We start from the raw sequence: 24,004 nt of genomic DNA, 5'->3' as shown, positions 1-24,004 counted from the left end.
TGATAGAAACTGATTTGGAATTATTTCTTAGAGTGACAGGTCCCCTTTAAGCTGTCTGATATGGGCTGAAGGGAGATGCCTAGTGGATATTGGGTTACCATTCAGATAATTAGGTGGCAGCTGAGAGAGTGGAGCTTTCAGTAAAGGGGTGTGCTCCAAAACATGGGGGTTCTGTATCTTCCCTATGTGTGTGAAGAAGCCTGAGAGTCATCCAAGGGGCATGTGGTGCCAGAGAGAGCCAAGGGGCCTGAGACTGTGCCTGGAGAAATGCATTGTTTGGGAAAGTGTGACGGTAAAGCTGACTTGGAAGTAGCCTGTGTGGCCTGACTGATAGAGGTAAGTTATCTCTGAACTGTGAGTAAGGGGGTGCCAACCTTGTGATGTTCAGAGTCTGGGAGAGCCCTGGGGTAGTTGAGAAGACTATATTCTCAGCTGTGACAGCTGTTATATAGTTTCGATGCAATATGTTTTTCCGTTGAATAAGATAAATACAAAGTCCTATTTTTGTGCTGTTTTGTGGCACTCTCTCTTTTCTGCACAATAAACCAATTTGCCTACCATTATATAAACTAATCTCCCCACAGCATATATTCTTAGGTTATGATCTATTTAAAAATTATACACAAAATAGTGTGCATTCTGTCTGCGCTGCCACCTATAATCTGTGTCAGAGGATTTCAGATCTTTTGGGTTGCAAACACAGAATTTTTTTCGGTAATTGTTTTCAGTTTCTATGTTTCTCTATTCTCCTGTACTCCTTTATCCATACCATAGCTGTTGGCATTGAAATATAATATCATAAGTATAAGTGAACCTCTCTTAGTTATAGATACAGTATATTTTATCCTATGCACGTGTAAGCTTTTATGGGAATTGAAAATGATCTTATGTTTTTGCAGGAAAAGACAAAACAAAGAGGACTTGGTCTTCAAAATCAAATTTGTTCTGAGAGATCAACCCTGAACACTGTTTACCCATGTATTATTGTCAACAAACAAACATTTACAGTCTCTACTTTGAACTGTAAAAGTGACTTTGCAGTTGAACTACATGACTTCATTATTCAAGTCATTCTAAATGATGGCATCGGGGGGGTTCCTGAAACTCAATTACAATAGGATAAGCACGTGATTACGACCTTATGTTTGTTAAAAATATGTATTTGTATGTTTTATACCTCTATAACAGTCCCAGGCTGGATGCAGTCCTAGGCTGGCAGGGCCCACTGGGTTTCTCCTGATGCCCCATCAGCCCAGTTCAAGGCTGGTCCAGTGTGATCAATGTCCTACCATCATTAGCTGGACAAGGCACTTTTATGCCAAGATAGGCCAAAACCTTCACATAAATTATATATACCCATATCTATACTAACTAGAGAGTTTAGTATCACAATAGCCTTTGATATTATGTCTGTCCAAGAAATCATCCAGGCCACTCTTAAAGGCATTAACTGAATCAGCCATCACAACATCAACCGGCAGTGCATTCCACAACCTCACTGTCCTGACTGTGAAGAACCACCTAAGTTGCTTCAAATGAAAATTCTTTTCTTCTATTCTGAAGAGGTGGCCTCTGGTATGTGGTCCTCTTTATGGTTAAAAAGGTCCCCTGCTATTTGTCTATAATGTCCTCTGATGTACTTGTAAAGAGAAAACAACGCCAACCTTAACAGTCTACCATCATAATTGAATTCTTCCATTTTAGTTGCACATCTCAGCACTCTCTCCAGCTCATGTATATCCCTCTTAAGGACTGGAGTCCAAAACTGCACTGCATACTACAGATGAGGCCTTTACAGGGACCTATAAAGAGGCATAATTATGTTTTCATCCCTTGAATTAATGCCCTTATTTATGCAAGACAGAACTTTATTTGCTTTAGTGGCCACAGAATGACACTGCCTAGAATTAAATAACTTGTACAAAAACTCCTGGATCCTTCTCAGTTAAGGAAACTCCCAACACTCTGCCAATTAATGTATAACTTGCATTTATATTATTTTTGCAAAAGTGCATAACCTTGCATTTATCAACATTGAACCTCATTTTCCAGTTTGCTACCCAGTTTCCCAACTTAGACAAATCACTCTGCAAAGTGGCAGCATCCTGCATGGAATCTATAGTTCTGCACAATTTAGTATCATCTGCAAAAATAGAAACAGTACTTTCAATGCCCACCTCAAGGTCATCAATAAACAAGTTGAAAAGCAAAGGACCTAGTACAGAGCCCTGTGATACTCCACTAACAACACTAGTCCAATTAGAAAATGTTCCATTTACCACCACTCTTTGTAGTCTCTCTCTTCTGTAGTTCTCTATCCAGGTGCAAATACTATCTTTCAGGCCAACATTCCTTAATTTAACCAGTAACCTTTTGTGTGGCACTGTATTGAATGCATTAGCAAAGTCTAAGTAAATCACATCCACTGCCATCCCAGAATCAAGGTCCCTGCTCAACTTCTCATAAAAAGAATTTGTTTGTCTGGTAAGCTCTATTACGCATAAAACCATGCTGGCACAAACCCATAGTATTATGATTTGCTATGAAGTCCAGTATCTTATACTTTATTAACCCTTTTAAAAGCTTTCCTACCACTAACGTCAGGCTAACTGGCCTATAGTTTTAAGGCTGTAAACAGGATCCCTTTTTGAATAGCAGCACCACATTAGCAATTGGCCAGTCTTTCTGCACCATGCCAGAACTCAATGATTCCTGAAAAATTAATTAAAGAGGTTTGGCAATCACATAGCTAAGCTCGCTAAGTACCCTGGGATGAATACAATCCGTCCACAGATCTGTGTTTATCTTAACATGTTCTAGTCTCTTTTGAATTTCCTCATGTGTGAACTATGCATCATTAGTTGTATTACTACACAAAAGATAGAAGGAGTACAACTTTGAGAGCACACGGGGGGGGGGAAGTAAGAGAAAATGTAGTGTAAAATTGTAAATACAAGCAAAAATATGTTTAAAAAAAAGGTTAAAAAAACACATTAGAGATTACTTTTTTGCCTTGAATAGTGGAATAAAAACACCATGTCAAAATGTAATAAAGTATAATGACCCCTAAATCTTTTATCTGTAGACACAAACCATGTCACAAACCTACTTTCCTTAACTGAAAGAATTGGCCACAGGAGTAAAGGAATACCCAGTGCAACATGATAACTCTAGAGACAACAACACTTTGTATATAAAGCAAAAATATATAGGAACAAGTAAAGGCGGCTACATTCCACCAGCTGCACAAGAGAAGGACATGGGTAAGTATGTGCAGTATTCTTATCTCACGATTAAGAAGACAGCAGAGCAGTTTGCCTAATTTTCTGAGCAAGATGTTCTGGTTTTCTTAACTCTTATCTGGAAGAATGTACCAGGGAGCCATGCTCAGATTTGTTAATTTATATTATGAAGGAATCAGATAAGGCAACGTAGCTGCATCTGAACTTCCCCTGCAAGGAAAGTACAGGTGCAGCTAGGTTGCCTTATCTGATGGCTGATGAATAGGCAGGCACAGACTACCCTCTGATCTCTAATGGATTTACATAACAATGCAATATATTTAATATATAATACATTATATTTACTAGACATTACATTCAGCACAAATGTCTGCCTGCCATATATGTAAAATCAAGTCAAAGGAACTAGTGTGCCAGTTTTGCCCAGCTCTCTCGTAGCCATTTACAACGCATGTTTATTTCCAGATCCAGAGGCTACCTTCTTGTGATTTTTCAGTGGTCTAAGATTGCACTTGCAAATGCTGAATTTAGTTTTTCTGTGAATACAAAATCTTAATCTAAATTAAACCTCCCGTCGCTGTATGTTCATAATTAAAGCAGTGTTTGCTATTTTTCTGTAGATGAAATAAGTGAATAAAATAGACCTTGTTCTTGCAATAAGTGAGAAAAAGCCGTAAATAGTGATGGGCGAATTTATTCGGCAGGCGCAAATTTGCGTCAAGTTCCCGTGATTTGCCGGCAGCGAATAAATTTGCTAAACTGCCGCGAAAATTCGCTGGCGTCAAAAGAAATGGAAGCAGGCATCCGTTTTTTTGGACGCCGTTGCATTTTCGCCAGCGAATTTGCCCCGACATCAAAAAACGGACACCGGCATCAAAAACGGACGCAGGCGACGTTTCGCAAATTTTTCGCCGAAAAGCCACCGATTCGCCCATCACTAGACGTAAATAAAATAAGATCATCTGGAGCAAATAATAATACTATGATTTTGTGCTAGCATAATTTTATGCATAATAGATCTTGCCAGACTAATTTAATTTTTATGAGAAGGTGAGCTGAGACCTCGACTCTGGGATGGCAGTGGATGTGATTAACTTAGACTTAAAACTGTCTGATATAGGCTGTAGGGGGATGCCTAGAGGATACTGGCAGGGCCTTTCCTGCCATGAGCCAAGGTGAAAACCTTGCCTTAGGCGGCTTGGAGCGGTCAGTTACCAGGGATGGCAAATAAAGGTAAAAGGGGTGTGCTCCAATACATGGGGGTTCTGGCTGTTCCCAATGTGTGAGAAGAAGCCTGAGAAGCCCAAGTGGGCTGTGGTGCCTGAGATTGAGAGAGAGAGAGCCAGGGGGCTTGTGACTGGGCCTGTGTTTGGGAAAGTGCAATGATAAAGCTAACTTGGAAGTAGCCTGTGTGGCACGACTAATTGAGGTAAGTTATCTCTGAACTGAGTAATGGAGTGCCAACCTTGTGATGTTCAGAGTCTGGGAGAGGCCCTGTGGTAGACAGGAAGACTATAGTCTCAGCTGTAAGAGAGACTGTTTTATATAGTTTCGATGTCATATGAAGACAAGCATCTTGTTGATGTGTTTTTCAGCTGAATAAGGTAAATACTGTACAACATCCTATTTTCAGCAGCACTTTCTCTTCTCTGCACAAGAAACCCATTTGCCTACTATTATAAAAGCTAATCTTCCCACAGCATATATTCTTAGGTTATGTTCTATTTAAAAATTATATACAGTATAAAATAGAATTGTTGTATTCTGTCTGTACTGCCACCTATGATCTGTGTCTGAGGATTTCAGATCTTTTAGGTTAAAAACACAGAATTTTCTCAGTATTTGTTTTCAGTTTCTATTTTACTCTATTCCTTCTGTACTCCTTTATCCATGCAAAAGATGCTGACATAGAATTACAGTAACATAAGTATAAGTGAACCTCTAGTTATAGGTATTTTCTATCCTATACACGTGTAAGTTATTTTGGGAATTAATTGAAAACAATCTTATGTCTCTGCAGGAAAAGACACAACATGGTTTACAAAATCAAATTTGTTCGGAGGGATCAACCCTGGCCATTGATTACCCCTGTATTATTGTCATCAAAAAAACATTTACAGTCTCAACTTTGAACTATAAAAGTGAATTTGCATTTGATCTACATGACTTCAAATTCCATTATAAACAAGAAAGACGGCAACATTATTCAGGTGTAGGGATGTAGCGAACTGCCGATTTGGTGTTCGCGAACGCCGTTCGCGAACACCGGCAAAAAATTCGAACGTTCGCGGACAGTTCGCGAACTTCGAACACCCGCTAAAATCGTTCGATTCGAACGATCGAAGGATTTTAATCATTCGATCGAAGGATTTTCATTCGAATCGAACGATCGAAGCCATTCGATCGAATGCTTTTCATTGAATCGAATGCTTACAATCGTTCGAACGAATGGAAATCGTTCGATTTTAGCGGTCGAAGGAATTCGAATGGTCGAATGGTCGAACGACTTGTATTCGAATCGAACGCGAACTCAAAATGCGAACGTTCCCAAACGTTCGCGAACATTCGGCGGACGCGAACGGTCGAAGTTCGCGCAAACTAGTTCGCAGCAGAACAGTTCGCTACATCCCTATTCAGGTGTAGTAACCCAAATTGTAGCAGTTTGAATAGTGGGAGCAAAACCTAATTGATATTACTCAACTTTGGTTGGATGGTAGTATTTGTGTAAGTGTGTAATGTAACCATGGTAGTACAGGTATGGGATCCGTTATCCGGAAACCCGTTATCGAGAAAGTTCCGAAATACAGAATGACCGTCTCCCATAGACTACATTATAATCCAATAATCCAGATTTTTAAAAATGATTTCCCTTTTCTCTGTAATAATAAAACAGTACCTTGTACTTGATCCCAACTAAGATATAATTAATCCTTATTGGAAGCAAAACCAGCCTATTGGGTTTATTTAATGTTTGCATGATTTTCTAGTGGTCTCAAGGTATAAAGCTCCAAATTACGGAAAGACCCGTTATCCGGAAAGCCCAGGTCCAGAACATTCTGGTTAATAGGTCCCGTAACTGTAGTAGCAATTGCAGGGATGGGGAGGGGGGTGTTTGTAATGGTAAGAAGTGGCCATTATTGACCTTATAAATGTTGTTTTTTGAGTGACTGAACATTATTATTGTTTTTGTTCAGGTGAACATCCAGTAAACACAATGCAAGATCTCCTGAGGGGTCTGGGTTTTCTCCTGCAAATGAGCTTTGGAGTTATTTGTAATGCAATCATTTTAGCAGCTTATTTGGTTGCAGATTGTTCAGACATAAAGAAAATAGACATCATTGTCTGTCATCTCACATTAGTCAACTTGGTTTCGCTGCTCTCAAGAGGAGTTCCTTACTCAATGATGCTTTTAGGGGTGCCAAATGTACTAACTGATGTGGGCTGCAAAGCAGTGATTTATACTTATAGGGTCACTAGAGCACTTTCTATATCATCAACCTGTAATTTGAGCGTGTTTCAGTTAGCAACTATAGCTCCCACAGTAACTCCATGGGGAATATTTAAAAATCTAGTATCAAAGTACATTCTTCACTCATTTGTAGGTTTCTGGATCCTCCATATGTCCACCTATATAATCATGCCATTAACTGTGGGTGCTCCAGTGAACAACACCATACCTCAAAGGGCTGTAAATATGGGTTTCTGCTATGCAACATTCTTAGATTATATACCTGAAATTCTCATTACCATGTTTACTACAGGCATAGACTACTTACATCTAGCTCTTATGACATTATGTAGTATCACCATGTTAGTTATACTGAAGAGGCACAGCCAGCAAGTTAGATATCTCCAGAGCACAACGCAAAGTGTAGAAGTGAGAGCTTCTAAAATAATTATTTCTCTTGTTTCCCTGTATGTTATGTTTCATGGGGTTGATAGTTTTTTGACATTATACGCCACATATAAGAAAGACGGTTCACCCATTGTGGTGGATGTCCGTGTTTTCTTATCTTCAAGTTATGCTGCTATAAGTCCTCTCATTTTGATTCATTTTTGCAAAAAGATGTTTGCCAGATGGCCATTCAGGAACAGAGAATGTAAATCAAGAATAATAACCAGTGTATCACATGTGTCTTGCTAACACTGTGTCAAACTTTCTAGGGCTCATTGAACTTTTAGCATTGCTGTGATCTGCACCTATTAAATGTTAAATGTTGATTTAAAATGACTATGAAGATTTTCATTCATCCAGGTCATGGTATATCTAGTAAATGGTATATCTAGTATATGGTATATCTAGTATAGGTAAATCTAAAAACAGCTGGACTTGATTTAAAATGTGGCAGGCGGTACAAGCCAGGCCAGTCTTTACTATCAGTCATATAGCAGACTGGAAGCACCAGGCTTTTTTCAAAGTCCCAACACTCACTTTGATTAGTATATCCCAGAGTCTTCTAAATTATGGCATGGGGGGTATCCTGAAACTCAATCACAGTATACGAAGGATGTGATAACATGTCCCAATGTTTGTTAAAAATATGTTTCATATTTGGATGATAACTATATATAAATAGCAGGATTGATTTGCAATGTATTTTCTTGTAATAAATACTGTCTATCCAATTCCATGCCCATTTTACACATTTAACTTGGCAGGTTATGTTATTTGAACACAATTCTGGGGGTCTTAGGACCATGCTTTATGTGTTGTTACAGTTTTGTTAATAAAGGTGAAATTCCTATTTAAGCTGGTCTTGTCCTATCTTATTAGTTACAATTGTATCTAAGTGCAGGTATTGATATTCTGGGCTCTCTCATTAAAGGGGAACTCCGGCTTTGAAACCAAAATTTGATAAAGAGGCCCACATAACACAGAAACCCCTAATATACCCATCACCGTTATCGGTTTCGTCAAAAAGTATGAATAAATGGCATTTTCTATGCTGAAATCCGGCTGTGTAACAGTTCTTCTCTTTCTGCACCATTTGAAATCCTGGCAGGGAAGGAGGGACTAAACACTGATGTTACAAATTGTAACAACTTCTCCACAGCTTACAGACAGCATGCAGGAACTACATAACCCACAATGCATTGCACTGTGATGTTCCTTTCATTATTGAAATCATATGTGCAGGGAATTGTGGTGTTTGGAGCATACAGGCTAAGGACAGATGTACGGAAAGCATTTTAGGACATCCTCAGGGGAAATCGCATGCAATCTCCTAAAGCAATCTCCTAAAGGAAAGTCGCACCTCCATCCTGGGTCCTTGGTCCTCCTTACTCAGTCTTCAGCCATTAGCTCTTGCTCCTCAGCCCTCCCTCCTCACGCATTAGCTGCCATCCCTCACTCGTCGGTCCTCAGTACAAAAGTTCTCCGTCCTCAGCCCTCATTACAAACGCTCTCCATTCTCAGTCCTCCCTCCTCAGCCATCAGCCCTCCCTCCTCAGCCTGGTTTAGGAGCTGAGGTCTGAGGAGGGAGGGCTGAGAGCTGAGGAGGGAGGACCAAGGATGGAGAGCATATGTGGGAAGCACAGAGGTGTGACTGCAGCCTATTGGGATAAGTGAAAATAATAAGAGGTGAGCCTGCATACTTCTTCGTTAGGAGCGCACACGCAGGAGCATGTGTGCTAAAATGCGTTCCGTACAAATGGCTGCTGATACAAAGTAACAGTAGTCAGCCAGCTCAGCAAAGTAGCCAGAGAGATCAGAAGGAGAGCAGGGGACTAGGCTTAGAGAACTGTCAGAAACCATTAAAAATCATGAAAAGTCTGCATGTTTTTAAATTGATGTATATTGCAAAGTTGCTTGAAATTATGTTTACTTTTCAAAAAGCTTAAGTTATGTTTTTGTGGAGTTCCCCTTTAACTTTGTTCAAGCTGCACTAAAAAAGCCAGAGAAAATTACAAAGTTTTACAGAGATCAAAGAGCAATTCAATAATTGGGACTGTCCAGCGAAAATCAGGAGGTATGAATTTGCTGGTAAATTTGTAATTATCCCCTGGTTCACCCCTAATCCTGCCTCCAGATCTGCCTTTTCTCTCTTGTCCTGCCCAAGTCACAGACACACCCACTTTTACATCACTGACCTGTCCCTTTTATGTCATCTTACTTACTGCCTCTCGTGGCCCCGCTCCAACATCAATAGATGCAACCTGTATTTCTCAAAAAAGGTTACAATTCTATTCATCCAAAGGAATAGGATTTGTACTTCCTCTAGGAATCTACAGGAAACTTCTACAAACAGCATATGGGATAAGACCCCACATCCCAACTGGCTTTTAAATGCCATAATGTCAAAGTATTCTAAGAATATAAGTTAGTAAGGCAGAGGTATAAAGAGTAGCTTTGTGCTCCAGCAAAGGATTGTAGCTAGAGGTATCTTTTCTTTGGCATAAGAAGACTAAAGTGAAAGGACCACAGTGCTGACGGGATTCAGGCTCTGCATATTGAACCTTGAACAGTTTCCACTGGAGGGGAACTATATAACTAGCTGTGACCTAAAGGTGTAGCTTAAAACCTACCATCTCCACAGGGCAGAGTACATTTTTGTGCTCAATCCAAGACTATATCTGACTGCGTATTTTGGGACAGTTGGGAGTTATATGACTAAATATAATTCCATCTCAGGGCCCTAGACATGCACCCACTACCCCTATCACAAATACTCCTGATGCAGGCCCTCTCAATGTCCCACCATGACCAGACATTTATACCTCTGCCACAGTCCCAGGCTGGATGCAGTCCTGAGCTGGCAGGGCCCACCGAAGTCCAAGACGCCCCATCAGCTCAGTTCAATGCTGGCCCAGTGTAACCAATGTCCTACTATCACTAGCTGGACAAGAAACTTTTAGGCCAAGAAAGGCCACATTTACTTATAGCATACCTTAATAAATAGGGCAGGTAGATTTACTAATTTAAAAGAAAAAAACACATGATCTCAAAATCTATTTTGGTGCCTTTTTTCCATAAATGCGTTTTTAGTTTATAGAGAATATATATAATCAAAAAATGATTTCTGTCACTGACAGAAGACAGTAAGAAACAGCTCTGAGGGCACATGGGGGGGAAGCAAGAGAAAGTGTATTTTTTTTCTTTAACAGTGGAAAATTTTAAAGACAAGCAAAATGCTAATATATGTATTTCTGAGCGGGGAACTATACATCCCCTTTAATAAAAAATAAATCATCGGAGCACTCATTTTGCCTTGAATAGTTTACTGTAGAGCTGAACTGGTTTTTAACTCTGTTAAAGGGATTCTGTCATGATTTTTATGGTGTGGTTTTCATGTTCATTAGTAAATTACACTGTGCAGCTTATAAATAATTCAGTCTACCATTTAAAATGTTATTCCTGAACCGATATATTTCATAATTTTTTTGCTGTGATATTAGTGTGTAGGCACCTATCTAAGGTCATTGTGCATGATCCTCTGCTTTTAGAAACATGTGCGGTTGGGCTTGGGTGTTTTACTTATTGAGTGACATTATAATATCTACCACTAGGGGCATGGGAGCATTCTTAGCAATGCAGGTGCCTGGTAGCTGTTATCTTGTTACCTTCCCATTGTTCTGTTGGTAGACTGATAAGGGGGAAAGTAAGAGGGATGATATCACTCCAACTTTCAGTGCAGCAGTAAAGAGTACAATCTCAATAATTTCTCCAAAACATGCTATTCAATAAAAAAATATTTTATTCACATCAGTAGTTAAAAAACATGTATAGTAATCCCTCTAACGCCTAACGCGTTTCATGCTTACCCAGCACTTAGTCATAGGCAGAATCCAACTAGTCTCTCTTATTTAGTTCCTTAAATACTAGCACATATAGTCCCTCCCCTTAGTAAAACCAATCACATACATATGTTACAAATGCCATATATCATCCAATGGACTACAGGCTTTGTTCAAATACAATGATCTATATGTTAGATAATACATGTTACAGGGCATATACGAAAGTGTAATTCACAAAAAGTCATAAGAAATTATAATTAAATATAGCAAGTCACATCAAATGTGTAATTGAGGCCTAGTGGCAACCTGGTCTGTAGGTGAAAGATCCAATATACCTCTCTTTTCTTTAATTTCGTCAGGAGGTCACCCCCTCTAATGCCTGTCTTAATTTGTTCTATCCCTTGTATAGAAAAATACTTTAAATTACTGTTATTACATTCTTGAAAGTGCCTAGTGACATTGGTTTTGCTGCTTAGTTTAATATTGCTCACTTGGTTGATGTGTTCCCTGATACGGTCTTTCAATGATCTAATAGTACAACCCACATATTGCTTGCCACATTTAGTACAGGTAATGAGGTAAACTATCCCCCTACTGCAACAATTGATATACTGTTTGATTTTGTATGTGGTTGTAGTCACAGTCGAATTGAACTCTCCAGAGACTTTTAAATATTTACATGTGACACAACGGTTGTGCCCACACTTAAAACAACCACTGTGTCTCAGAAAATCTTGTTTGCTGCTATTTTTCTCTTTGAATAGGCTCGGAGACAATGAGTCACCCAGAGTATAGGCCCGTCTTGCTACACAACCTATTCCTGGATCTAATACCTTACAGAAATCCCTATCGGCATACAATATAGGCAAAAACTTTTTTACTGTTTTGACAATTTTTTTATATTGTCTACTATATCGTGTAATAAAAGAAATTCTTTGACCAAATTCTTTCTTATGTGTTTTATTCTGTGGGGTCAGGAGTATCTCCCTGTCAGTGGTTTCAGCTCTAGTGTAGGCCCTCTGAATAGACTTACTATTATATCCCCTTTCTTTAAATCTGTCCCTCATTTCGTCTGCCTTGATATTAAATTCATCCAAAGTAGAACAGTTTCTGCGTAATCGCAGGAACTGTCCTATTGGAATTCCAGCTATTTGGCTCCTTGGATGGCAAGACTGTGCATGTAGCAGAGTGTTACCACTACAAGGTTTCCGATAAATAGTAGTATGTATAGTATTGGTTTTGGCCATCAATTTGACATCCAAAAATTCTATTTCTTCCTTAGAGAATGTATCTGTAAAGCTTAGATTCAAGTCATTGGTGTTAATATCCACCACAAATTCCTTGAACTTATGTTCTCCTCCTGTCCAAATACACAGCAAATCGTCAATGTAACGAATATAGAATTTTAGATGTTGGTTGCTGATTATTGTCAGATGGGTTTCTTCCCACCACCCCATATAGAGATTAGCGAAGGAGGGCGCAAATTTAGCTCCCATAGCCGTCCCGCACTGTTGCAGGTAATATTGGCCATTAAACAGGAAATAGTTGTGTTTCAATAAAAAACCTATAGCTTTTAGGAGAAAGTCTTTCAACTCTTCTGTATATTTGCTGTATTTATCCAAATGAAATTTAATAGCTTCCAATCCCTTATCGTGTGGAATAGAGGAGTAAAGCGAGGCCACATCAAGTGTGGCCCAGCTGTACTCCTCCCGCCACACAATCTTGTCAAGTTTGTCCAGTACATCTGTGGTGTCCCTGACATAACTAGTCAGTCGTAACACCAATGGCTGCAAGTGAGCATCTATCCATTCAGACAGGTGCTCATTCAGTGAGCCTATTCCAGATACGATCGGCCTACCAATTGGTGGCCTTTGATTTTTATGTACTTTAGGTAAATGATAAAATGTGGGTATAACAGGAGAGCTCGGTATAAGATATTCCTTGATTATATCAGTGATCAGCTCCTTTGAATAAGCCAGCTCCACCAATGTCACTAGTTTATGTAAAAATGTTTCTGTAGGGTCCCTTTCCAATAACAAATAAGCTCCTCTATCTTCAAGTTGCCTCAAGGCCTCATCTTTATATGTTACAGCATCTAGGACTACTACCATTCCACCCTTGTCTGCGTTCTTTATGACTATGGAGTTATCTTCCTGTAGTTCCTTAAGTGCAGCTTTTTCTTTTATTGTCAAGTTAGAGGACCATTGAGTATCAGCATTCTTAAAATGTAACTGCCAAAGTGCTTCTTCCACTCTTGTCTGGAATACGTCAACCAATGGTCCCCTAAATTGTGTAGGATAAAATTCACTACGATTTTTGAATCTAGAGGTGTCTATTGTTTCTGGGGGGGTTGGGATAGCCAAATCTCTCTCATTCTCTTCCCTTTGTGCAAAATACTTCTTCAATACAATTTTCCTAACAAATTGGTTAACATCTAACATTGTTTCAAAAATATCAAAATTCCTAGTAGGAGAAAAAGAAAGTCCCTTCGCCAAAACCTGTAGATGAACAGGGGAAAGACATTTAGATGACAAGTTCATTACTTTCTCAGTGTCTTCTTCCTCAGTACATAGCTTTCTCTGTCTTTGTCCCTTGGTGTCTCTTGTTCTTCCATAGGGTTTTTGTTTTTCCATAGGGATCTGTTTGTCTTGTTCTGTGTCCACTGTCTGTTTTCTGTGTTTGATGTTTCTTCTGTCCCTAAAAAAACCTTTTGGGCTTTTTCAGTCCTGTTGGCCTGTGACGAGACAGGGGAAGAGCCAGCAAAAGAGCCTTCTGAAAGATCTTCACCCTCCATACTTGAAAAGCTAACCTTTTTGGGGTACTCGTATTCTTTAAAATCGATCTTTGTGAATAGTTGTGTCCCTGTGTAAATCTATTCTCCCTCCTCCTTTGTGCCCAGGTATAAACCTGGTCTCTTCCATAATCTGTCGTATCCCTATTAAATTTATTTTTCTTATTCTCCATAATGTCTAATTCAATTTTATTTACCTTTTTCTTAGTGCTCTCATATGTGTCAATATATTGTGCATGCCCTTTAAACGACTCTAAATCCTTTTCCATCCTTCTCAAATCTAATTTGATTTGTTCATGTGCTTTACTCTTATACTCAATCATCAGTTCCATTAATTTAAATGAGCAATCCGACAATATTTTGTTCCAGCTAGTAACAAATACCTCGTCTTTCTCCACAAAAGAAGGGAATTTTTTGATTCTTAAACCACGTGGTATCATTTGACTATCCACATATTTTTCCAGAGAAGCTATATCCCACCATGTATAGAGTTCTTTTATGGAGAGACGTTCCAGGTCTCTAAACATTTTGATTAAATTCAGACCATCCTGTGAGGTAATTATGCTGGTACAAAATGTGCGGTTTGCTTTATCCACCCGTGTGGTGCAATCCAAAAATTCCTCCATATTGAGGAAAAGAGCAAAAAGTAGAAAATATTTAGTGTATATAACAAATGATAAAGAATGTGTATTTTTTTTTTTTTTTTTTTTTTATATTACAAAGTACTGAGTGTATATTATAAGTGTCTATACCAATGTGTCATAAATCTTAACAACCACATTCAGCAATATGTAATATAGACAAGTGTGTGTATAACACCTTAATCTAACATGAGAATAAAAAATACTAGTACCCAATACGTTAATTAGACAATATACTAATATTCCTAGAGGTTTACAGACTCCAAGGTGGGAATGAGGGGAAGTTATACAGATCTCCTTAGACACACCCTCAGAGCACTAAATACAATTTACAGATTCAGAAAGGAGAAGTATTCTAAACAATTGCTCATAAGAATATTAAGCCAAGAAAGTTAACCATAGTAAGCAAAATATTGTTTTAGTTGTGATAAACTTGGCTCACCAAGTGTTTGTTGCGTCCAGGTGCTAATCTAGCCCCGGACGTGACGCTTGATGTGAGTCAAAAGACTTTACTGCTAGCCCCACAGATATCTTATCAATAAACAAATACTGCTCACCCGAGCCACGTGGTAAATACTATTCGTAAGCATGTTGGAGACCTCTAGTGACCAAAAAGAGGCAAAACCACAATCTCAATAATTTCTCCAAAACATGCTATTCAATAAATGCCTAACAGCACCTGGGCGCCACGTGGCTCGGGTGAGCAGTATTTGTTTATTGATAAGATATCTGTGGGGCTAGCAGTAAAGTCTTTTGACTCACATCAAGCGTCACGTCCGGGGCTAGATTAGCACCTGGACGCAACAAACACTTGGTGAGCCAAGTTTATCACAACTAAAACAATATTTTGCTTACTATGGTTAACTTTCTTGGCTTAATATTCTTATGAGCAATTGTTTAGAATACTTCTCCTTTCTGAATCTGTAAATTGTATTTAGTGCTCTGAGGGTGTGTCTAAGGAGATCTGTATAACTTCCCCTCATTCCCACCTTGGAGTCTGTAAACCTCTAGGAATATTAGTATATTGTCTAATTAACGTATTGGGTACTAGTATTTTTTATTCTCATGTTAGATTAAGGTGTTATACACACACTTGTCTATATTACATATTGCTGAATGTGGTTGTTAAGATTTATGACACATTGGTATAGACACTTATAATATACACTCAGTACTTTGTAATATAAAAAAAAAAAAAAAAAAATACACATTCTTTATCATTTGTTATATACACTAAATATTTTCTACTTTTTGCTCTTTTCCTCAATATGGAGGAATTTTTGGATTGCACCACACGGGTGGATAAAGCAAACCGCACATTTTGTACCAGCATAATTACCTCACAGGATGGTCTGAATTTAATCAAAATGTTTAGAGACCTGGAACGTCTCTCCATAAAAGAACTCTATACATGGTGGGATATAGCTTCTCTGGAAAAATATGTGGATAGTCAAATGATACCACGTGGTTTAAGAATCAAAAATTCCCTTCTTTTGTGGAGAAAGACGAGGTATTTGTTACTAGCTGGAACAAAATATTGTCGGATTGCTCATTTAAATTAATGGAACTGATGATTGAGTATAAGAGTAAAGCACATGAACAAATCAAATTAGATTTGAGAAGGATGGAAAAGGATTTAGAGTCGTTTAAAGGGCATGCACAATATATTGACACATATGAGAGCACTAAGAAAAAGGTAAATAAAATTGAATTAGACATTATGGAGAATAAGAAAAATAAATTTAATAGGGATACGACAGATTATGGAAGAGACCAGGTTTATACCTGGGCACAAAGGAGGAGGGAGAATAGATTTACACAGGGACACAACTATTCACAAAGATCGATTTTAAAGAATACGAGTACCCCAAAAAAGGTTAGCTTTTCAAGTATGGAGGGTGAAGATCTTTCAGAAGGCTCTTTTGCTGGCTCTTCCCCTGTCTCTTCACAGGCCAACAGGACTGAAAAAGCCCAAAAGGTTTTTTTAGGGACAGAAGAAACATCAAACACAGAAAACAGACAGTGGACACAGAACAAGACAAACAGATCCCTATGGAAAAACAAAAACCCTATGGAAGAACAAGAGACACCAAGGGACAAAGACAGAGAAAGCTATGTACTGAGGAAGAAGACACCGAGAAAGTAATGAACTTGTCATCTAAATGTCTTTCCCCTGTTCATCTACAGGTTTTGGCGAAGGGACTTTCTTTTTCTCCTACTAGGAATTTTGATATTTTTGAAACAATGTTAGATGTTAACCAATTTGTTAGGAAAATTGTATTGAAAAAGTATTTTGCACAAAGGGAAGAGAATGAGAGAGATTTGGCTATCCCAACCCCCCCAGAAACAATAGACACCTCTAGATTCAAAAATCGTAGTGAATTTTATCCTACACAATTTAGGGGACCATTGGTTGACGTATTCCAGACAAGAGTGGAAGAAGCACTTTGGCAGTTACATTTTAAGAATGCTGATACTCAATGGTCCTCTAACTTGACAATAAAAGAAAAAGCTGCACTTAAGGAACTACAGGAAGATAACTCCATAGTCATAAAGAACGCAGACAAGGGTGGAATGGTAGTAGTCCTAGATGCTGTAACATATAAAGATGAGGCCTTGAGGCAACTTGAAGTTAGAGGAGCTTATTTGTTATTGGAAAGGGACCCTACAGAAACATTTTTACATAAACTAGTGACATTGGTGGAGCTGGCTTATTCAAAGGAGCTGATCACTGATATAATCAAGGAATATCTTATACCGAGCTCTCCTGTTATACCCACATTTTATCATTTACCTAAAGTACATAAAAATCAAAGGCCACCAATTGGTAGGCCGATCGTATCTGGAATAGGCTCACTGAATGAGCACCTGTCTGAATGGATAGATGCTCACTTGCAGCCATTGGTGTTACGACTGACTAGTTATGTCAGGGACACCACAGATGTACTGGACAAACTTGACAAGATTGTGTGGCGGGAGGAGTACAGCTGGGCCACACTTGATGTGGCCTCGCTTTACTCCTCTATTCCACACGATAAGGGATTGGAAGCTATTAAATTTCATTTGGATAAATACAGCAAATATACAGAAGAGTTGAAAGACTTTCTCCTAAAAGCTATAGGTTTTTTATTGAAACACAACTATTTCCTGTTTAATGGCCAATATTACCTGCAACAGTGCGGGACGGCTATGGGAGCTAAATTTGCGCCCTCCTTCGCTAATCTCTATATGGGGTGGTGGGAAGAAACCCATCTGACAATAATCAGCAACCAACATCTAAAATTCTATATTCGTTACATTGACGATTTGCTGTGTATTTGGACAGGAGGAGAACATAAGTTCAAGGAATTTGTGGTGGATATTAACACCAATGACTTGAATCTAAGCTTTACAGATACATTCTCTAAGGAAGAAATAGAATTTTTGGATGTCAAATTGATGGCCAAAACCAATACTATACATACTACTATTTATCGGAAACCTTGTAGTGGTAACACTCTGCTACATGCACAGTCTTGCCATCCAAGGAGCCAAATAGCTGGAATTCCAATAGGACAGTTCCTGCGATTACGCAGAAACTGTTCTACTTTGGATGAATTTAATATCAAGGGAGACGAAATGAGGGACAGATTTAAAGAAAGGGGATATAATAGTAAGTCTATTCAGAGGGCTTACACTAGAGCTGAAACCACTGACAGGGAGATACTCCTGACCCCACAGAATAAAACACATAAGAAAGAATTTGGTCAAAGAATTTCTTTTATTACACGATATAGTAGACAATATAAAAAAATTGTCAAAACAGTAAAAAAGTTTTTGCCTATATTGTATGCCGATAGGGATTTCTGTAAGGTATTAGATCCAGGAATAGGTTGTGTAGCAAGACGGGCCTATACTCTGGGTGACTCATTGTCTCCGAGCCTATTCAAAGAGAAAAATAGCAGCAAACAAGATTTTCTGAGACACAGTGGTTGTTTTAAGTGTGGGACCAACCGTTGTGTCACATGTAAATATTTAAAAGTCTCTGGAGAGTTCAATTCGACTGTGACTACAACCACATACAAAATCAAACAGTATATCAATTGTTGCAGTAGGGGGATAGTTTACCTCATTACCTGTACTAAATGTGGCAAGCAATATGTGGGTTGTACTATTAGATCATTGAAAGACCGTATCAGGGAACACATCAACCAAGTGAGCAATATTAAACTAAGCAGCAAAACCAATGTCACTAGGCACTTTCAAGAATGTAATAACAGTAATTTAAAGTATTTTTCTATACAAGGGATAGAACAAATTAAGACAGGCATTAGAGGGGGTGACCTCCTGACGAAATTAAAGAAAAGAGAGGTATATTGGATCTTTCACCTACAGACCAGGTTGCCACTAGGCCTCAATTACACATTTGATGTGACTTGCTATATTTAATTATAATTTCTTATGACTTTTTGTGAATTACACTTTCGTATATGCCCTGTAACATGTATTATCTAACATATAGATCATTGTATTTGAACAAAGCCTGTAGTCCATTGGATGATATATGGCATTTGTAACATATGTATGTGATTGGTTTTACTAAGGGGAGGGACTATATGTGCTAGTATTTAAGGAACTAAATAAGAGAGACTAGTTGGATTCTGCCTATGACTAAGTGCTGGGTAAGCATGAAACGCGTTAGGCGTTAGAGGGATTACTATACATGTTTTTTAACTACTGATGTGAATAAAATATTTTTTTATTGAATAGCATGTTTTGGAGAAATTATTGAGATTGTGGTTTTGCCTCTTTTTGGTCACTAGAGGTCTCCAACATGCTTACGAATAGTATTTACTACTTCTGCTCCCAATTCGATTTAAATCAGCAGTAAAGAGTGACTGAAGTTTATAAGAGCACAAGTCACATTGCTGAGGGCACTTTGGAAACTAAAAATATATCTAGTTCCATGTCAGATTTCAAAATGAAATATAAAAAAATCTGTTTGCTCTTTTAAAAAATGGATTTTGATGCATAATTCTGCTAGAAGAGGGCTGTTAACTGATGCACTTTGTAAAAATCAGATTTTCCTGTGACAGAATCCCTATAAAGAAGTTCTTTTATACATGTTCCTTAGTTTTGCTGTAGATAGCGCACTTAAAAGCATTCAGTTAAAGGGGTGGTTTACCTTCAAGGTAACTTTTATTATGTTATAGAATGGCCAATTCTAAGCAACTTTTCAATTTGTTTTCATTATTTATTTTTTTATAGTTTTAGAGTTATTTGCTGCTTTCAAATGGGTGCGCTGACTCCCTTCTAAAAAAACAAATGCTACAAATGTATTGTTATTGTTACTTTTTATTACTGATCCTTTTATTCAGGCCCTCTCCTATTCATATTCCAGTCTCCCATTCAAATCAGTGCATGGTTGCTAGGGTAATTTGGACCCTAGTTACCAGATTGGTTAAGATGCAAATTGAAGAGCTGCTGAATAAAAAGCTAAATAACTCAAAAACCTTTAATCATAAAAAATGAAAACAAATTAGAAATTATCTCATATTACTCTCTACATCATACTAAAAGTTATCTCAAAGGTGAACAACCCCTTTAATATCTCCTTACCTTTGCAGGAAACAACACAATAAAGAGGTCATGTTTCTGAAAATCGAACTTTTTCGAGATCAGCATTAACCGTTGATCAGGTATACAGTATATCCTTGTATTATTGCATCTCTGAGATTAGACATTCCAAGAACAGTACTCTTAAAGGGAATGTAAAGGCAAAAAAATTAAATTCCATTTGTACTTTTATCTCCAGTATACTTGAATTAAAAAATGTGTAACGTTTTTATAAGAAACCTGACTGTATGCAGTGAAATTCCCCCTTCGTTTTACTTGCCCTGGCTGCTGCAGATAGAAAACAGTCCCTAGCTGCTCTGCAGAGAAATAATCATACTTTCAAACAGCAGGGGGGAGGACCTAGCTTGAGCAGATTTGTTTGTTTCCCTGTAGAGCAGCCGGTGACCGTATAGAGATTCATATCCACAAACCCAGTGCAGTCTGCATATTCTGATTATTAATCAGTCTTGCTGTATAGGATTCTGGCAGATATTATTTGACTTGTGCTATTTTGATAATTTATGACGATCCCTAAGCTTAGCCAACCAATAGCAGCCCAGACCACACTGAGCATGTGCATGGTCTTGCAAATATGTTTAACATAGTTACAAGATGATAACCCCCTGTGGCCAACTTTGAAAGCATAAATCATTTGTTTTATTTGGCTTCTGGTGCACTAAGTTCATGTTTATGTTTTAGTATACAAAATACAGCATTTCTAGCAATATCCTATTTTAGACTTTAGTTCCCCTTTAAATACCTCCAGAAATGCTTTCAAGTATAAAAACAATATTCAACTGATCTGAATGAGTTGAAATTCCATAGGAACCAAGAGTAAAGAGAAAGGTGTCAACATTAAAACTGGTAACCCAAAGCAACCAGTGAGCATTTAGCATTTGCTAGTTTACTGCATAAGGAAAAATTAGACTAACCCTGGTTACCTTTAATCACTCTAGTAGTAATTGCAGGGTGTGGTAATGGTAGGAATTGGGTATCACTGCTTTAATCTTATTGTATGATAAATGTTGGCTTATACATTGAGTGACTAAATATTATTGTTGTTTTTGTTAGGTTAGTATCCATTCCATACAATACAAGATCTCCTGAAGGGTCTCAGCTTTCTCCTGCAAATGAGCTTTGGAGTTATTGCCAATGGAATCATTTTAGTATGTGGGTGCCTTTTTTTCAGGCGTAAAGAAAATATACATCATTGTCTGTCATCTCTAGTCAACTTGGTTTCGCTGCTCTCAAGAGGAGTTCCTCTCAATGATGCGAATAGGGGTTCCAGATGTACTAACTGATGTGGGCTGCAAAGCAGTGATTTATACTTACAGGGTCACTAGAGCACTTTCATCGACCTGTAGTTTGAGGGGCAGATTTGAGGTGAGGTTTGAGGTGAATTTTCAAATGAAAAAAATTCGAATTTTCAAGCTATTTTTTTGTGTACTTCGACTAGGGAATATTCCAAATGAAAACCATTGGAAGCATGGATATTATGAGTAAAAGGACAAGCTTACCGCTTTCCATGATGGGTTCCGGGGTGCTCATGCCCCAGACCTTCAGCAAAAGGGAGCAACACACAGAAACTTCGAAAAGTGGGCAGGCACCACTCCGGAACACCAAAAGTAAATCAGTCAGTAGAATCCAGGAGTCCAAATTTTTTTGAAGTAGTACAAAAAGTCTTCATTTACATTATGTATAAAGGATAAAAGCCTGACGCATTTCGTGTCCCCCAAGGACACTTAATCATAGGCTCATCATAGGCATAGGGAATAGTCCAAATTCGATTCGAATTTGCAAAAAATTAGAATATCGAAATTTATCATGTACTGTCTCTTTAAAAATTAGACTTCGACCATTCGCCATCTAAAACCTGCCAAATTGCTGTTTTAGCCTATGAGGGACCTCTTAGAACCTATTTGGAGTCAATTGGTGGACTTTGATTCAAATTCAATTGATTGCGATATTCCTTCAATTCGAATTCGCCCGAATACGGATCTATTCGATCGAAAACTGACCTATTAGACAAAAAAAACTTCAACTTCATTTTGGTTGGTCTTTTTGAATTCGAATTTCGAAGTTTTTTCCAATTTGAAATTCGACCCTTGATAAATATGCCCCTAAGACTGGTAACCCAAAGCAACCAGTGAGCATTTAGCATTTGCTAACTTACTGCAAAGGGAATAATTCGACTAACACTGGTTACTATACTTGGGACCTCACCTGGTATTACCTTTAATCACTCTAGTAGTAATTGCAGGATTCATGAGATTGATAGCCTTCTGTTATTATACTCTAAGGGGGTTATTTACTAAACTCTGAATATCCAAAACAGTCCCATTGATTTTTGGTTGTGTCAGGGGTTTCAGGCAATTTCACAATGTTTTCAGAGCTTTTGGGTGAAAACTCTAAAAATTCTGAGTTTTCGGGGAAAATTCACGAAAAAATCTTGAAAATCAGAGCTTTTCCCACAAAGGTAAATTTCGGGAAGAATGTAATAATAAATAAGCATTAAAAACCCAAGCTGCTTAGATTGGAGTTTGTAGCAGCCGATATTGAGATAAATTCGGACCTTGATAAATAACCCCCCTAAATCTAGTAAGGAACTGTCATCCATTTTGGCTGAAGTCTGTGTTTTTTTTATCATCAAGTTTTGCTGCTATAAGTCCACTCATTTTGATTAATTGTAGCACAAAAATGTGTGCCAAATGGCCATCAAGAAAGAAAAAATCTTTAGAGACAAAAATAACCAGTGTATCATAGTCTTGCTAACACTGTATTAAAGTTTTCTTTTCTGTTTTTCAACAATGAACCAGAGCTTTAACTGCCAGCTTTAACTGCCAGCACTAAGCAATGGCACATTGAGGAAATATAAATGTACTGGTATCTGCATAACCATAAAAAATACATGATGCATATCTGTATAAAGGACGCTTGATCAGACAGCTAATTTGCAGATGTACAATTTAATTTGCAAGTATGATATTCAATAACGCAGATACCTTTCAAAATAGGCATTTTATTTTATTTAGAATGAAATCAGTCACAACAACAATTGAAGTCATGAAGTGTACAGTATATGCCACAAGTATAGGGAATGTTTGGCAAACTGGCCTCTGCAATGTTATACCATGTACTGTAGAGCTGAAAGAGAGTTCTAATTGCATTACCTTTCACTTTTCTGCATTACATACATTTAAAGGGCCTCTTTAAAAAAAATCTGCATTGTATTTATATATTATATTGGGTTATTTTAGTTTAATAAAATGTATTCTTACAAGACTGAACAGATACAGCTTCAACTTAAAGTAAAACGTGGAAAAGAAGAAAAGGCACAGGATACACAGCAGATAAGTTATGTAGCGTACAACAGGATTCTTCAGACTTATCTGTTATCACTAGGGATGGGCGAATTTTTTCGCCTTGTTTCGCCAAAATGACGCCCATAGACTTGTATGGCGGCGTGCGTCAAAAAAAAGAGACGCGCGTCAAAAAATATTTTGGCACGCAACAAAATTTTTTGGACGCTCATAGACTTTAATGGGCGTCGGCAACAAATTTTTAGCGAAACGTCAAATTCACCCATCCCTAGTTATCACCTGTGTATCCTGTGCTTGAATGGCTGCCCCTATTTTTTAGTAATGCAAACACTAGTCAGTTAACGCAGTCCACATGTTTGTCAACAAGGACCATCCAAAAATGAACCTGCAACCCACAAGTGAAACTCTGTAGGGGTCATTTATGAATTCCTAGACAATGTGCAAAGTGCAAAAAAACAGACACAGTGGGGGTCATTTATCAACACTGGGCAAATTTTCCCATGGGCAGTTAGCTATAGCAACCAATCAGTGATTAGATTTTTGAAGCCAGCTGCAAGTAGAACAATGAATGCAGCAATTTGATTGGTTGCCATGGGTGACTGCCCATGGGCAAATTTGCCCGTTGTTGATACATCAGACTCAGGGGCACATTTACTAAGGATCGAATATCGAGGGTTA

General features: G+C 38.1%; 1 protein-coding gene across 1 annotated transcript; it reads left to right on the top strand.

The window, feature by feature from the left end:
* The first annotated feature begins 3,259 nt into the window (after window positions 1-3,259).
* Window positions 3,260-7,386, top strand: LOC108707461 (olfactory receptor class A-like protein 1). Its single transcript, XM_041581244.1, has 2 exons — window positions 3,260-3,263; window positions 6,437-7,386. The coding sequence occupies exons 1-2, from the start codon at window positions 3,260-3,262 to the stop codon at window positions 7,384-7,386; spliced, it is 954 nt and encodes a 317-aa protein (XP_041437178.1).
* The last annotated feature ends 16,618 nt before the right edge of the window (window positions 7,387-24,004 follow it).

Source organism: Xenopus laevis, chromosome 2L (assembly GCF_017654675.1).
Source record: "Xenopus laevis strain J_2021 chromosome 2L, Xenopus_laevis_v10.1, whole genome shotgun sequence".
Lineage (NCBI taxonomy): Eukaryota > Metazoa > Chordata > Amphibia > Anura > Pipidae > Xenopus > Xenopus laevis.
This window is presented reverse-complemented; position numbering and strand designations above follow the sequence as displayed.